At 40.5% G+C, this 13,431-nt stretch overlaps 1 protein-coding gene across 1 annotated transcript; it reads left to right on the top strand.

The window, feature by feature from the left end:
- Positions 1-5,853: 5,853 nt before the first annotated feature.
- jun (Jun proto-oncogene, AP-1 transcription factor subunit) lies at positions 5,854-7,691 on the top strand. The gene has a single exon (XM_060829804.1). The coding sequence runs from the start codon at positions 6,109-6,111 to the stop codon at positions 7,063-7,065; it is 957 nt and encodes a 318-aa protein (XP_060685787.1). The 5' UTR covers positions 5,854-6,108; the 3' UTR covers positions 7,066-7,691.
- Positions 7,692-13,431: the final 5,740 nt, after the last annotated feature.

The following is a 13,431-nucleotide window of genomic DNA, read 5'->3' as shown; positions in this document are numbered from 1 at the left end:
TGCACACCAGAAATACACACACTTAAAAAGAAATCACCATAGTGACAGAAATGCTTGCAAATTAATTATTAAACCCCTTCAGACACACAGCCCAAAACCACATGCCACTAGCTCAAAATCTAAATTCCAAAGAAAATAATATAAAAATATACATAGTTCATTTTTATTTGTTCATGGGATTTTGGTGTTGCTGATTAGGCCAGTATTGATTGCCCACACTACAATATCCAGAGGACAGTTAGAAGTAAACAAAATTGCTGTAGGACTGGAGTCACATGTAGGCCAAATGGATAAGGATGGCAGAGTTCATTCCCTAAAAGAACATTAGTGAATCAGCTACATTTTTACAGCAATTGACAGTGTCATGGACATGGCTGAAAATGTGTTGCTGGTTAAAGCGCAGCAGGTCAGGCAGCATCCAAGGAACAGGAAATTCGACGTTTCAGACATAAGCCCTTCATCAGGAATCCTGATGAAGGGCTTATGCCCGAAACGTCGAACTTCCTGTTCCTTGGATGCTGCCTGACCTGCTGCGCTTTAACCAGCAACACATTTTCAGCTCTGATCTCCAGCATCTGCAGACCTCACTTTTTACTCAGTGTTATGGACATGACTATGCTGGCTTTTCTATCTTAAATCCAAATTTTCATTGAATTCAAACTTCTGCCAAGGTGGGATTCAAAACAATTAACATGGGATTTTGGATTACCAGTCCAATCACATCACTACTATAATACCACCTCCCTGCACCCATCTTGAGCCACATAAAAAAAAGCTTAAAGTTTAAACACCAAGATTCAAAGATCAAAATGCAAAAGTATAAGCAGTGATCTTGGAAAACTTTAGAATCCAGGTAGAGCATTGGTAGAAAAAAAAGACTTCCACATATACTGTATAGTGTATTCACAACCACCAGGCATTTAAAACATGTTTTATAGCTGATTAAGTACTTTTGAATAAATAACAGAAACTGAAAGCAGCTGGGAGAAGATGGTCTTTATGCTGATTTGGATGGGGGGAGGAGGGGAGGGGTGGAGAAGGACATGTGAGAGAAGGAAGGAATGAAATGGATTAATGAAGGCAGTGCCGGGAAGAGGATGATAAAAACGAAAAGCTGGCAAGGGATTGTAGATGATAAACCAGAAGAGAGAGAAATGCTGAAAAGGTGTTAATGAGAAGTCCAAAATGTTGAAAATGTGTTGGCTGTACAGGGACAAACTAAAACAGAATGGGTGGGGGAAACAGATTTTGAGGAAGGTGTTCATGCTCTGAAATGGTTAAAGTCAAATGTGGAGTCCTGAGAGCTATAGGTACCTAGATGTAAGATGAAGTGTTGCTCCTCAACGTTGCTTTGAGCTTTGCTGGGACATTGTAGCAAGCCTAAGTTGGAAATGTTATCATGGGAAAACAGTGTATTGAAGTGGCAAGCAACCAGAAGCTTGGGGTGATTTTTATGGAGACAGCAAAAGAATTCTGTAATGTGGTCACACAGTCTGCAGTTAGTCTTTGAAATGTAGAGGAGACCACATTGTGAGCAAAAGATACAGTAAACTGAATGAATGAAGTACACGCAAATTGCTGAAAATGGATGTGTCTGGTGCCATCCCACTGGAGGTTGCAGAAATGGTGACATAAATCTGTGGAAGTAGGAAATGGAAAAGCAACTTGGGCACAGTAAACTCCCACAAACAACAATGTGGAAAATGACAACAATGTATTTTTGGTGATGCTATTAAAGGGATAATTATTAGCCAGGATACTGCAAGGGCTTCATTGCTTTTTTTTTGAAGCAGTTGCCTGGGATCATTAACTGAATGGCCTATTCCTACTTCTTATGTTCTTACTCATCACAGAACAAGGGGACATTCATTTAAAACTGAGATGCAAAAGAATTTATTCTCAGAAGGTAGAGAATACTGGAATTCACTACCCCAGAGAGTTATGAAAACTCAGTTATTGGAAGTATTTAAAGAGGTGGTAGATAGATGTTTTGGAATATCAAGGCATAGAAGGTTATGAGGAGTTGAGGCCTGGAGCAGGTCAACTAGGACTGTATCAGACGACCAAAAGGCTTAAGGGGCTGAATGGCCTACGCTTTTTCCTGTCTTGTGTTCTTTACAATATACACATATACACACACCTCATCTAAAGGATGCCATCTCCAACAATGCAGCCCGCCCTCTGAAATGTCAGCTTTGAATTTTGTATTGAACAATGTAAAAAGCAAGAGGGGAAAGAATTCCTGAAATGTATACAGGAGAATTCTGTTGATCAGTATGTTTTCATACCAATAAGGAAGGAAGCAGCACTGTTTCTGTGGAATCAAAAGGGACTAATTCAAAATTATTGAGATAAAATACAATTTGTCATAAATTGCATTGCCTTAAGAATCCATGAAAAGAAGCTGCCAGTATGAAAGTCAAAGGCAGTCTATCTTTATAATACACAAGTTTACAACAGAAGGTTCTTTATATGAAATCTTAAAAGGGATAGCACAGATGTTTTGAAGCATTTACTCCTGAAAGCACTGCCAAATCCCAGTAAAAGAAGGCAGCCTTGTCAAGGTGACTACGATACTGGCACTAACACAGTTCGCAGAAAGTGTGCAAAGGAATATCTCCAAAGTTAACAGCCTGCACTTCAACCTGGTATAGAATGAGAAGGTAGGAAAGTCTAAGGGAGAACTATAAATTACATGAGAAATTGACACACATCTTTTCAATTTAAGAATTTATGGTTTTAAACAGCATACTTTGTAAATATTAACAAATCAGCTCTTTTTTTTAAGAACTACTTGATCCTTAATTGCACAATATAATCATTTGTAATACATTATATTCACCCATTTAGCTGAAAGTACATTCACGAAATGAATTATATTTCATACAGAGGACGGTTATTAATTCAATGTTCCAGTCATGGGTGTTCTGTTTAACTTGGGTTAACATAGATTAACTCTGCCTACATTTTCTTTTAAAAGCAATGTGTTTGAAGTACATTTTTCATTTAATGTGTTAAGGATACTCACTTGTACATAACAGACTGAATTTTATGCAGGCAACAAGACAAGATCTGAATTTTGAGTTCCAGCCACTTAAAGTGGCTACATCTGGAGATGCTGATCCCTGAAAGCCCATTGCCAGCAATTGCCAGCTAGTAGCACCACCAGGATCAGTCAGCAATGCTGACACTGCACTTGGAGCAGTAGAACACATCAATGGGCATCACAGTCCAACAAGTGGGGCTTGAGATCAGCAGGAGCAGTTAAACAAGTTCCAGTGAAGGATATGTTTGGGAGATTATGAGGTGGAAAAAAGGACACATAAAATTCATGAGAGCATGCAATGCTACTGTCACAGGAGCAGTCATTGGCAGATGGTCCTTGCATGGACCAAAGTGCACTGTCAAATCAACATACAAACATTCTCCTTCCCCTCTCCTCCTGCACTTCAGAGCCCAATGGGTATCCACCAAGGATCTCAGGGCAATCTCTCCATGGAAGAGGTGGAATGGTTGTATGCAGTGGCCACAAGGAGGCCCATAATTGTCTAAGTTGCTCATTGCCTTCCGAGCAGGTGGTGTTTCCAACAACTTGCCCACCACTTGCAAGACTGCATAGTGCAGGAAGAAAATAGATTTTTCTGTCTACAGTTCAAAGTTTCAATTATAAAAGGTTTCTGACAGACCTGAAAAATAAAATATTTCAGATTGTTTGAATCTCTTTGAGATTACTATTTCTTCTATATTTTAAACAGCAATAGAATAATACTTAAAATGGAGACATCAATAACCTTTCAAAGTCTTAAGTGTTGCCCAATCTATTTTTAAAAATCCTGAAATTTGTTTGCAAGTCAATATGTAAATAGATGCAAGTGTTGAAAATGTTGATGTGATAAATATATTCTAAATCGAAATACATGTAATCCTCCGCAAATCTGGATTAATTACAAAGATCAGGAACGCCATACATTGTAAGAATATCGCAAAGAATGGGTGTCACAATCTACAGTCGAAATGTTATTTTTTAAATAAAAAATGTCGAAACTTTTTTTTGGGGAGAAAACAAATTAAAGATTGGAAAATCTGCAAAGGTATAAAAATGTATTAGGTTTCATGTTTGAACTCTGATCGATACTAAGCTACTTTCCTTTGTACCAGGACCACTCCGATACACTGCAGCACGTCGGGACTTAACTATCCCAGTGCCCTTCCTCCTATTTGCGAACACGTGTGTAAATGTGTAAGCATTCGTGAGGATAGGTTTAGACATGCGCGCAATACCTTGCATAAAATTGTTTACCAAGTACAGTTTAGCAGTATCGACTTGTTATAGCAGCTTTATTTTATAAATGCGAGTTGCTATTAGATATGCTAACCTACAGATAGAAAGCGCGAAAGGTAAACTGTTAAAATTTATATTCCAAACTTAACAAAAGTTTACACTTTTATGCTGTACATGAATGACCCCACAGTAAAATAAAGTCATTAATCTTAAAGTAGGTCACTATGCTTACGATCACTGAATCGCGAACTTTTAGCACACCAGAGGAAAGTCAGCTTTTAATTCAATTTTTTTTTCTTTCTGAAGGACTAAGTACAGAGTAGACAGCCTGTTGTCGCATCCTCCCTGGATAAGAGAGCTCAAGTTTCAGTGGCTGGGTGGGTTATTTAGCGACGTGGTTGCAGATGAAAAATGTGTACACAATGTCAACAAGAAAAAAAATCGCCAAAAGCTCTAAAAATATAACTGGAAGGGGCTTCCTCACACTGATTTTCGCATTAATAGAAACACAGTTGCTTCAGGGTAGATTACTACAATAACCACCTTGCTATATAAACATATGTAAGCTAAACTCAAGGGAAGAACCTTCCTAGATATCAATAACCACCGTGCTTTCCTGAAAAACGTGTAGTTTAAAACAATTGCAGTCACTCCACAGCGGAAAGCATAACGCTTTTGCCAGACAATGGTGAAGGATAGTGGTGGCTGCAGATTAAAAAAAAAGCTAGCCACTATGTTGTTCACTTTGCACTTTGTAAAGGGCACTAAGTGCGCCGGCTGGTGGGGAGCCGGATAGTCCTAAACCACCATCAGCCCCAATTCAGATCCATTTCACAAGAGCAGACGGTCAACCTTAGGTCAACCCAACTTTGACCGGAGACCCGCCTCCGCGCCACCACCGTTGGTGGTAGCGCAACAGGTCGCCGCGCCTCCACTGGCTGCCGTAACTGTCTGTCAGTGTGAACGTCACAATAGTTCCGCCGGCCCCCGCCGCCTTGACGGTTTGCGTTCGAAAGTTGGGTCCGCCTGCAGAACCTTCTGATTGGGAGCAGCGCCACCAGCAGGCAGCTTCCCATTGGTCAGGCTCACGTCCATCTAAAGCCACCATCAGGCTCGGTGAACAAGACCTACAACCTTCCCCCGTCCTTCTAAAACCATCGCGGTAAATAACTGCCAAGAGGCTGGAGGAGGTGAGGTGAGAAAACAAGTTAAAGGACAGAAATAAAACGAGCCCAAGTGCTAGTGGGTGAAATGAAATATTCCGGGAAAGCCAACAGGTCAATCCCACCACACTTCCCGCCACTCCACTGACTTCCACCTAAGCGGGTAACTGGATCTTCAAAATAAAGACGTCATCCCATGATGCTCCGCGCCGCATTACCTCAGCCCGTCATGCCCCGCGATAGTTAGAATCTTCTGGGGCGTTGTCATGGATACCGAGCGGACATGCAAATTCTAAAACGCCCATACGTAATGGCCAGCCAATGGGAAGAAGCCGAAATGACCTCATTGCTATTTCGGGTCTATTACCAGTTGCAGATAAGCTTGGGACTCACGCTGCAAGTGCTCAGAGCTGAGTGTGAAACAAGCTGGAGGAACTTGGTAGTTTGCACACTTTTCTTTTGGTTTGGTAGCTTTCTTACTGAAAACTGTTATAGCAGGAGAATTTAGTGGGAAAAGAAATCAACTTTCTCAAAGTACCTTTTTATTTTTGAATTTGTGAGCTAAACAGGTAGCACTGTAGCTTTATCCGAACTCTTCAAGAACTCTGCCACATCTATTTTAAAACACTTTTGTATCAAAGAGTTTTCTTCCATCGGTATTCTATGTCTACGAAGATGGAACAGCCATTCTACCATGACGATGCACTCAACGCAGCTTTTGCACAGCCTGAAAATAGTGGTTATGGATACAGTGCGAAATTGTTGAAACAAAATATGACTTTGAACCTGTCTGATCCAGCGAGCAACTTGAAGCCCCATCTGAGGAACAAGAATAGTGAAGGTATCTTAACGTCTCCGGACGTGGGACTTCTCAAACTCGCATCACCTGAACTTGAACGTCTTATAATTCAGTCCAGCAATGGGCTGATCACCACCACCCCAACACCGACCCAGTTCCTGTGCCCCAGAAATGTCACGGACGAACAGGAGGGGTTTGCTGAAGGCTTTGTCAAAGCTCTTGAAGAACTTCATAAACAGAATATCCTGCCCAACGTGACATGTTCAACTCCATCCGTAAATACGGCGATCGCGGTGTCTGCCTCTCTGCCCAGTGCAAGTACTGTTTACAATTCAAATTTGCACCAAGAGCCGCCGGTCTACGCTAATCTCAACAATTTTAACCCTAACTCGATCACCGCGCAGCCTAACTACAACGCCACTAATATGAACTATGCAGCCCCCCAGCATCATCCGATGAACCACCAAATGCCTGTGCAGCATCCTAGACTCCAGGCGTTGAAGGAAGAACCTCAGACGGTGCCCGAGATGCCCGGGGAGACCCCGCCGTTGTCTCCTATTGACATGGAATCTCAGGAACGAATCAAGGCTGAGAGGAAGCGAATGAGAAACCGCATCGCCGCCTCAAAGTGCCGGAAAAGGAAACTGGAGAGAATTGCCAGGCTGGAAGATAAAGTGAAAACATTAAAGGCGCAGAACTCTGAACTGGCGTCCACGGCAAACCTGCTGCGGGAACAGGTTGCCCAGCTGAAGCAGAAAGTTATGAATCACGTAAACAGCGGCTGCCAACTCATGCTAACGCAGCAGCTGCAAACATTTTGATTCAAGAGCTTTAGTGGAGAACTATTGGTGAACAAATGCAACGAAGAGGACTGAATTAGATAGATCAAGACAGAAAAGTCCTGATTGCGCCCTGAGCGCGCATGTACGGAGGAAAACGTGGAGGACTGTGCTTGATGTAAAAAAAAGTCTGACTGAAATGCTGTTTTGCGGCAAAAAAAACCTAAATATCGAGTCATTGTTTTACTATGACCAAGTCTTGCATGGACCGAAGCAGTTCAAGATCACCCAGTATTACAGAATTAAAAACTGCGATAGAGTAGATCGCTTCTGATGTAGTATAACGTGGGGGAGGGCGTGGGAGGGAGTAAAGGGAGGTTAAAGCTTTTGAGGTCGTTTTGCCTTGAAAAATGTACAGAGTATGTTTTGTTTCATGAAAGATGATTTCTGTCAACAAAACATAACCGCTTCAAGCGATAGCCTTTGTAAGTTATTTTTATGTTGCTTATTGGGGCAAAACCCAATTTATTCTTGTAAATAAGAGATTTGGAGGACTCTAAGTTTACCATTTGTAATAAAATATATAATTTTTTATGTTCGTTTCTGAGAACTTCTGGAAAAAGTTCAATTATATTTAAGAATGTATGAATAAAGTATTTGAAAAGTCACGTATATTTTGTACTCTATTTTCTTGGCATATAATGTTCACAGTAATAATCTGAATAGTGAAAGTACATCTAGTGTCAAGGATGTGCAGAACTGTCCTTGGTGGTCAAGTTTCTTTTTCTAACAAACTTGATACAGGCGAAATTCACGTGTTCACTGAACTTTCTATGCAGAATATTCAGAATGAAAACATTCTTCTAAAGTTCACAATACAATTCGAAAATAGCATTGGGCGTTTCAGTTTCACCTTTTGTTTTTCAAAGGGTCGAAAGGTACAGTATGACTTGATGTTTAAGACTTATTGCCGATGCCTCTACTGCTCAACAGCAAAAGACTGTTACTTTTAACTTCTAATGTCCTATTAATAATGTCACTTATAAAGTTTTGAAGTCTTTTAAATATGCACATAAGAAACCCAAATAACCCTACATACATAATAATATATGATCTGAATAAAATCTTCCTATATTAAATATTTGGACAAATCAGAAAGTCTTGTAGATGGATTTTAGGAGACAAATAGCGTTTGAAGGACTCATACTTTTGGCTTAACGTTATACTTGCAATTTAAATGAACTAAGTGCTTCAGATTTGCCAACCGAGAGAACTATAATTCTATAGAGATCTGTTTGCTCCGCAACTGATTCTTATGAACTGTTAAAATCCTTCTTAACCGAAAACTAAAAAGAGTGCACTTTGCCAAATCTGACAGACTATTCAAAGAGGAAGGCGTGGTTATTAAAAATTATAAATTTGGGTTATAAATTTTTACCATAACTGCTATACTTTAGTATGAGAATCCTTAGTGAAGACTGGTTAGTCATATGAAGTACTGTGCTGGGAATTATACGCTTGATTGGGAGTGATAGTGGATACGTGTCCTTCAGTAACTATGTTACAAGTTATGTAACTTAAAGTGACAGATTTTAAAACGCAGCGAATTACTGACAAAAGTGGTTTTTATTTTGTAAATGCGTTTAATTTTCAGTTGATTGTGGATACCGATTAACACAACCAGAAGTTTGAATGGTCGTCAGTCTTGCATGATAAGTAAATAGAAAGTAGAAAAGCCAGGAACAAATTGAAGTACAAAATTTCAATTAAAAAAAACTTTTGAAATAACAAGTCATTAGTCATTGCAGTCACCATAAAATTGAATTATGAATGAATGTTTCAACTTTTTAGAAAATAATTAACATTCAGTTTGTAACACTTTACTGTTAGTGTGCAAGATAATAAAATGCAAAGGCTGAAATTAATTGACTAAAATCATTGAACTACGTTAAGGTGTACAACAACAACTTACATTTATATAGCACCATTATTGCAATTAAAGTCGCAAATGTGCGTTATTCCATGTTTATTTAGGAACAAATGACAAATACAATTTGGTAACTACATAAAACAACATGCACCAAAATTTCAAATTCACAAAGTAAATAACAGTAATTATTGGTTCTTAATTGCTGAAGCAGTAAATTTTTTAAAGACTTGTGTATCCTGTCAAACAGGATTTGTCGGTTTTGTTCGGTCTTTTGAAATCAAGTACAATTGCATTTAACTGTTTACTCAAACAATTACTGAACACTAAAGTTCTACGAAGTGACACTCTTAAATGTGCATTATATACAGTTTATAAACAATTTAAATACAATATGAAGTATAACAGCTGCGAGTTCTTAACACTAAATAGTCTCATGGGCTCTCCACTTTTTTGAAATAAATATTAAACAAGTTAATCACTAAGTAAGTACAAAAATCAAACAGTCGCATAAACTCTACAGGTAGAAAGTATTTCCAACCCTCCAGCTGTAAGTTTCAAAATAATTTTATGATTAAAAAAATTAGCCAATTTGGTATCTCTAATGGGCAGGAAAAGTTGGCTATAAAGTGAGACCTCCCAATTGTGAGATTTTTCTAAAAAGTTGCTGTCCACACAGACCTGTTAATGTACAAATAACAAGTTGGGGGGGAGGGGGAACTGACAGAGTTCATGCACCTCATTTGTGTTTCTTTTTAGTGCAATAATAAAAGTACAAAAAAAGGCCGGGATAGCACGTTAGACAACCCGGGAGTTATTTCCTTGTAAGGTCTTTGCGCGCTCGTAATTCACGTCTTTGTAACCCCGCGGGTCGTGCGTATTGGGGGCGTGCTGACGTAGCAACCTCGCCCGGGAACGTGGGCGTTCTACTGCCAAATATGGAAAACGCGTTGATCTCAGCGTCTGAGCTTGCGGAAGAGTGACGTCACAATGGAGGTGGGCGAGAGTGCTGGGTGTGTTGTGGGGGGTGGGGGAAACGGTCCGTCAATGGTGGGCGGGCTTTTCCCAGAAGCCACCGCCCCCGCGGGTCTGTTCTGATTGACAGGTCGGGGGCAATCCGATTCTCAACGCTCCAAGCTCAGAACGCACCTACAGGGAAGGGAGGTCTGGTGTGGCTACACCGCAATGTAGCAAAGCAGCACTCCCTCACAATGTGTTAAAACCTAATCCATCCAATACAGCCCAAGGCGCAACCATGTCATGTTGTTTTCAAATAATTGTGCCAGTTATCACTTTGGAAAAAAAACACTGAAATGGCAAAGTTTTTTATGTATCGTCTTACTCCAAATGTTTTCAGAATTGTCACTGAAAATTCCCCAATTGATACGATGGAGTTTTCGACATTTGTATTCTGCCCATAAATAACAGACTAATACCATGGTTGAAGTCGAGAGTGTGGTGGTGGAAAAGCACAGCAGGCCAGGTAGCATCCGAGGAGTAGGAGAGTCCACATTTCGGGCAAAGCCCTTCATCAGGAATGAGGCTTGCGAGCCTAGGGGGTGGTGAGATAAGTGGAATGGGGAGTGGGGCTGGTGGGGTAGGTAGCTGGAGTGCCATAGGTGGATGGATGTCTGGATAAAGGTGATAGGTTGGAGAGGAGGGAGGAGAGGATAGGTGCGAAGGAAGATGGACAGATGGGACAGGTCATGAGGGGATGATGAGCTGGAAGTTTGGATTTGGGATAAGGTGGGGGGAGGGTAATGAGGAAACTGGTGAAATCCACATTAATGCCATGGGGTCGGAGAGTCCTGAGGCGGAAGATGAGGCGCTCTTCCTCCAGGTATCGTGTGGTTAGGGCGTGGCGATGGAGGAGGCCAAGGACCAGCATGTGCTTGGCAGAGTGGGAGGGGGAGTTAAAGTGTTCGACCATGGGGTGGTGAGGTTGATTGGTGTGGGTGTCCCGGAAATGTTCTCTGAAGCCTCTGCGAATAGGCATCCTGCCATGGTTGAGACCGTCCAAAACATACACATTTCAATACAGCACGTGCTGAAAATTAGCAACAGATAATGCTGAATTTAAATTGGTGAAACAATTAGAAATTCGTTCTTATTATAAAGACTGATTTTTATACCCTCAGTAACTTTTTAAATAGAACATTGAAATGTTCATCAAATTTACCTTTCTACTACCATCAGTGTGAAAATTTATATAATTTTTGAGTCAAGATACTTGTTGACTATAACAAAATGATCACACTTGCATTAAAACAAATCAGGTAGGTTCCAAAGTGTGCACTTGATCTGCTGTTGTATAGCAAATGTGAGATGGAAATCATTGACCCAATTTAATACATTTGTAGAATATTGCCTAACCATTATACCAGAAACTCCTATTGGTGTTTTAGCTTAGTTTAAATATTCAGTGTATTTATGCTAAACGTATCCAGTGCCTACTTATTCAGGACAGCTTGAGCATTTTAGGGCATGTTTCACTATGAAATGGTAAACAAGTTGAGTAATATTCCCTTTAGAAAGGAGATTAATTAACCCCTGTATCAGTTGGCTCTAAATTCTTATGACACTGCATTTTCAGAATAAAGGAAAATTGCATTTTCATAGTCATGTTTGCAACATGTGAATTTTTCTTTTTTTAAATTAAATGGAACCTTTTATTAAAATAACAAATATTTAATGAAAAACTGAACATCTAAGGGAAATAATTTTTAAATATTGCAGCAAATATTCACCTAATTAAACAAAAACAGTGCAGTTTCTCATAATCAAGCTGTGTTATCAACAGCCATGGGGCGACACGATGGCTCAGTGGTCAGCACTGCTGCCTCACAGCACCAGGGACCAGGTTTGATTCCAGCCTCGTGTGACTATCTGTGTGGAGTTTGCACGCTCTTCCCATGTCTGCATGCATTTCCTCCGGGTGCTCCAGTTCTCTCCCATAGTCCAAAGATGTACAGGTTAGGTGGATTGGCCATGCTAAATTGCTCATAGTGTTCAAGGGTGTAGGCTAGGTGCATTAGTTAGAGGAATGGGTCTGCATGGGATACTCTTCAGAGGGCCGGTGTGGACTTGTTGGGCTAAATGACCTGTTTGCACACTATGAGTTCTATTCTTCTATGAGCCCATGGTCAACAACCAAGGATATTCAGAACGATGAAACTTTAAAAATATTTATTCATTTTGTGGAATGTGGACGTCGCTGGCTGGCCAGGATTTATTGCACGTCCCTAGTTGCCCTTGAGAAGGTGGTGGTGAGCTGCTTTCTTGAACCACTGCAGTCTACCTGCTGTGGGATGACCCACAATGCCACTGGGAGGAATTCCAGGATTTTGACCAACCAACAGTGAAGGAATGCCAATATATTTCCAAATCAGTATAGTGAGTGACTTGGAGAGGAACCTGAAGGTGGTGGTCTTCCCAAATGTCTGCTGCTCTTGTACTTCTAGATGGAAGGAATCATGAGTTTTAAAGGTACTGTCTGAGGATCTTTGGTGAATATCTGCAGTGCATCTTGTAGATACTGAGAGGCAGTTGTGGAAGGAGTGAATACTTGTGGAGACAGTGTCAATCAGATGAGCTGCTTTGTCCTGGATGGTGTCAAGTTTCTTGAGTGTTGTTGGGGCTGCACTCATCCAGGCAAGTGGGGAGTATTCCATCACACTCATGACTTGTTCCATGTGGATGGTGGACTTTTGGGAGTCAGAAAGTGAGTTACTCTCCGCAGTATTCCTAGATTCCAAACTGCTCTTGTAGCCAATGCATTTATGTGGTGAGTACAGTTGAGTTTCCTATTTTGGAGTAATCATCTCTCAGAGTAGAAACAAACAATTGTAGAAGCATTACTGCAGGCACATTCAAAAGAATAGGATTTACCAATGCTTTTGGAGACGCACAGAGAAATAAGTTAGAAATAGGCCCAAGCCCACAAAATATTTGTCCACCAATGGTGTAATGGAAAGGACAGGAATGGACAGAAAGTCAAAACAAGGGGTAATAGGCTGGGTGTAAGCCTGAAAGAGATTATATATGCAAAACAGGATGAGGCTTCAGAGAGTTTATAAAATAAAAATGTGGATTTTGATTTTAGGAAGCATAAGTCAACTGAAAGTAGTTAATTATAAACACTGAGAAAGTTAGACTTTTAATAGACTTGCCATTGAAGTCTCTTTTTGCCTATCTCTATTCCAATGCATAATTAAATACTGCCTACCAGTTTATACATGTGAATCAATTTGCTTATAAACAATGTAATGTTGGGTCCCTAAGATTTGAGGCTGCTAAAGATCTCAGGCACAAGCGTATGTACATTAAACACACAAGACATTCAAGGTTTGTGCGAAGATTTGTAGCTTGGGTGCTCGTTGTTGTGGTTCTGTTCGCCGAGCTGGAAGTTTTTGTTGCAAACGTTTCGTCCCCTGGCTAGGCGACATCATCAGTGCTTTGGAGCCTCCTGCGAAATGCTCCTT

Source organism: Hemiscyllium ocellatum, chromosome 9 (assembly GCF_020745735.1).
Source record: "Hemiscyllium ocellatum isolate sHemOce1 chromosome 9, sHemOce1.pat.X.cur, whole genome shotgun sequence".
Taxonomy (NCBI): Eukaryota; Metazoa; Chordata; class Chondrichthyes; order Orectolobiformes; family Hemiscylliidae; genus Hemiscyllium; species Hemiscyllium ocellatum.
Note: the sequence above shows the minus strand (reverse complement) of the source record. Positions and strands in the feature narration are given on the sequence as shown.

What these genes read in the sequence shown, in the direction of transcription:
- jun (XM_060829804.1), top strand. Translation starts at nt 6,109, where the DNA reads ATGTCTACGAAGATGGAACAGCCATTCTACCATGACGATGCACTCAAC.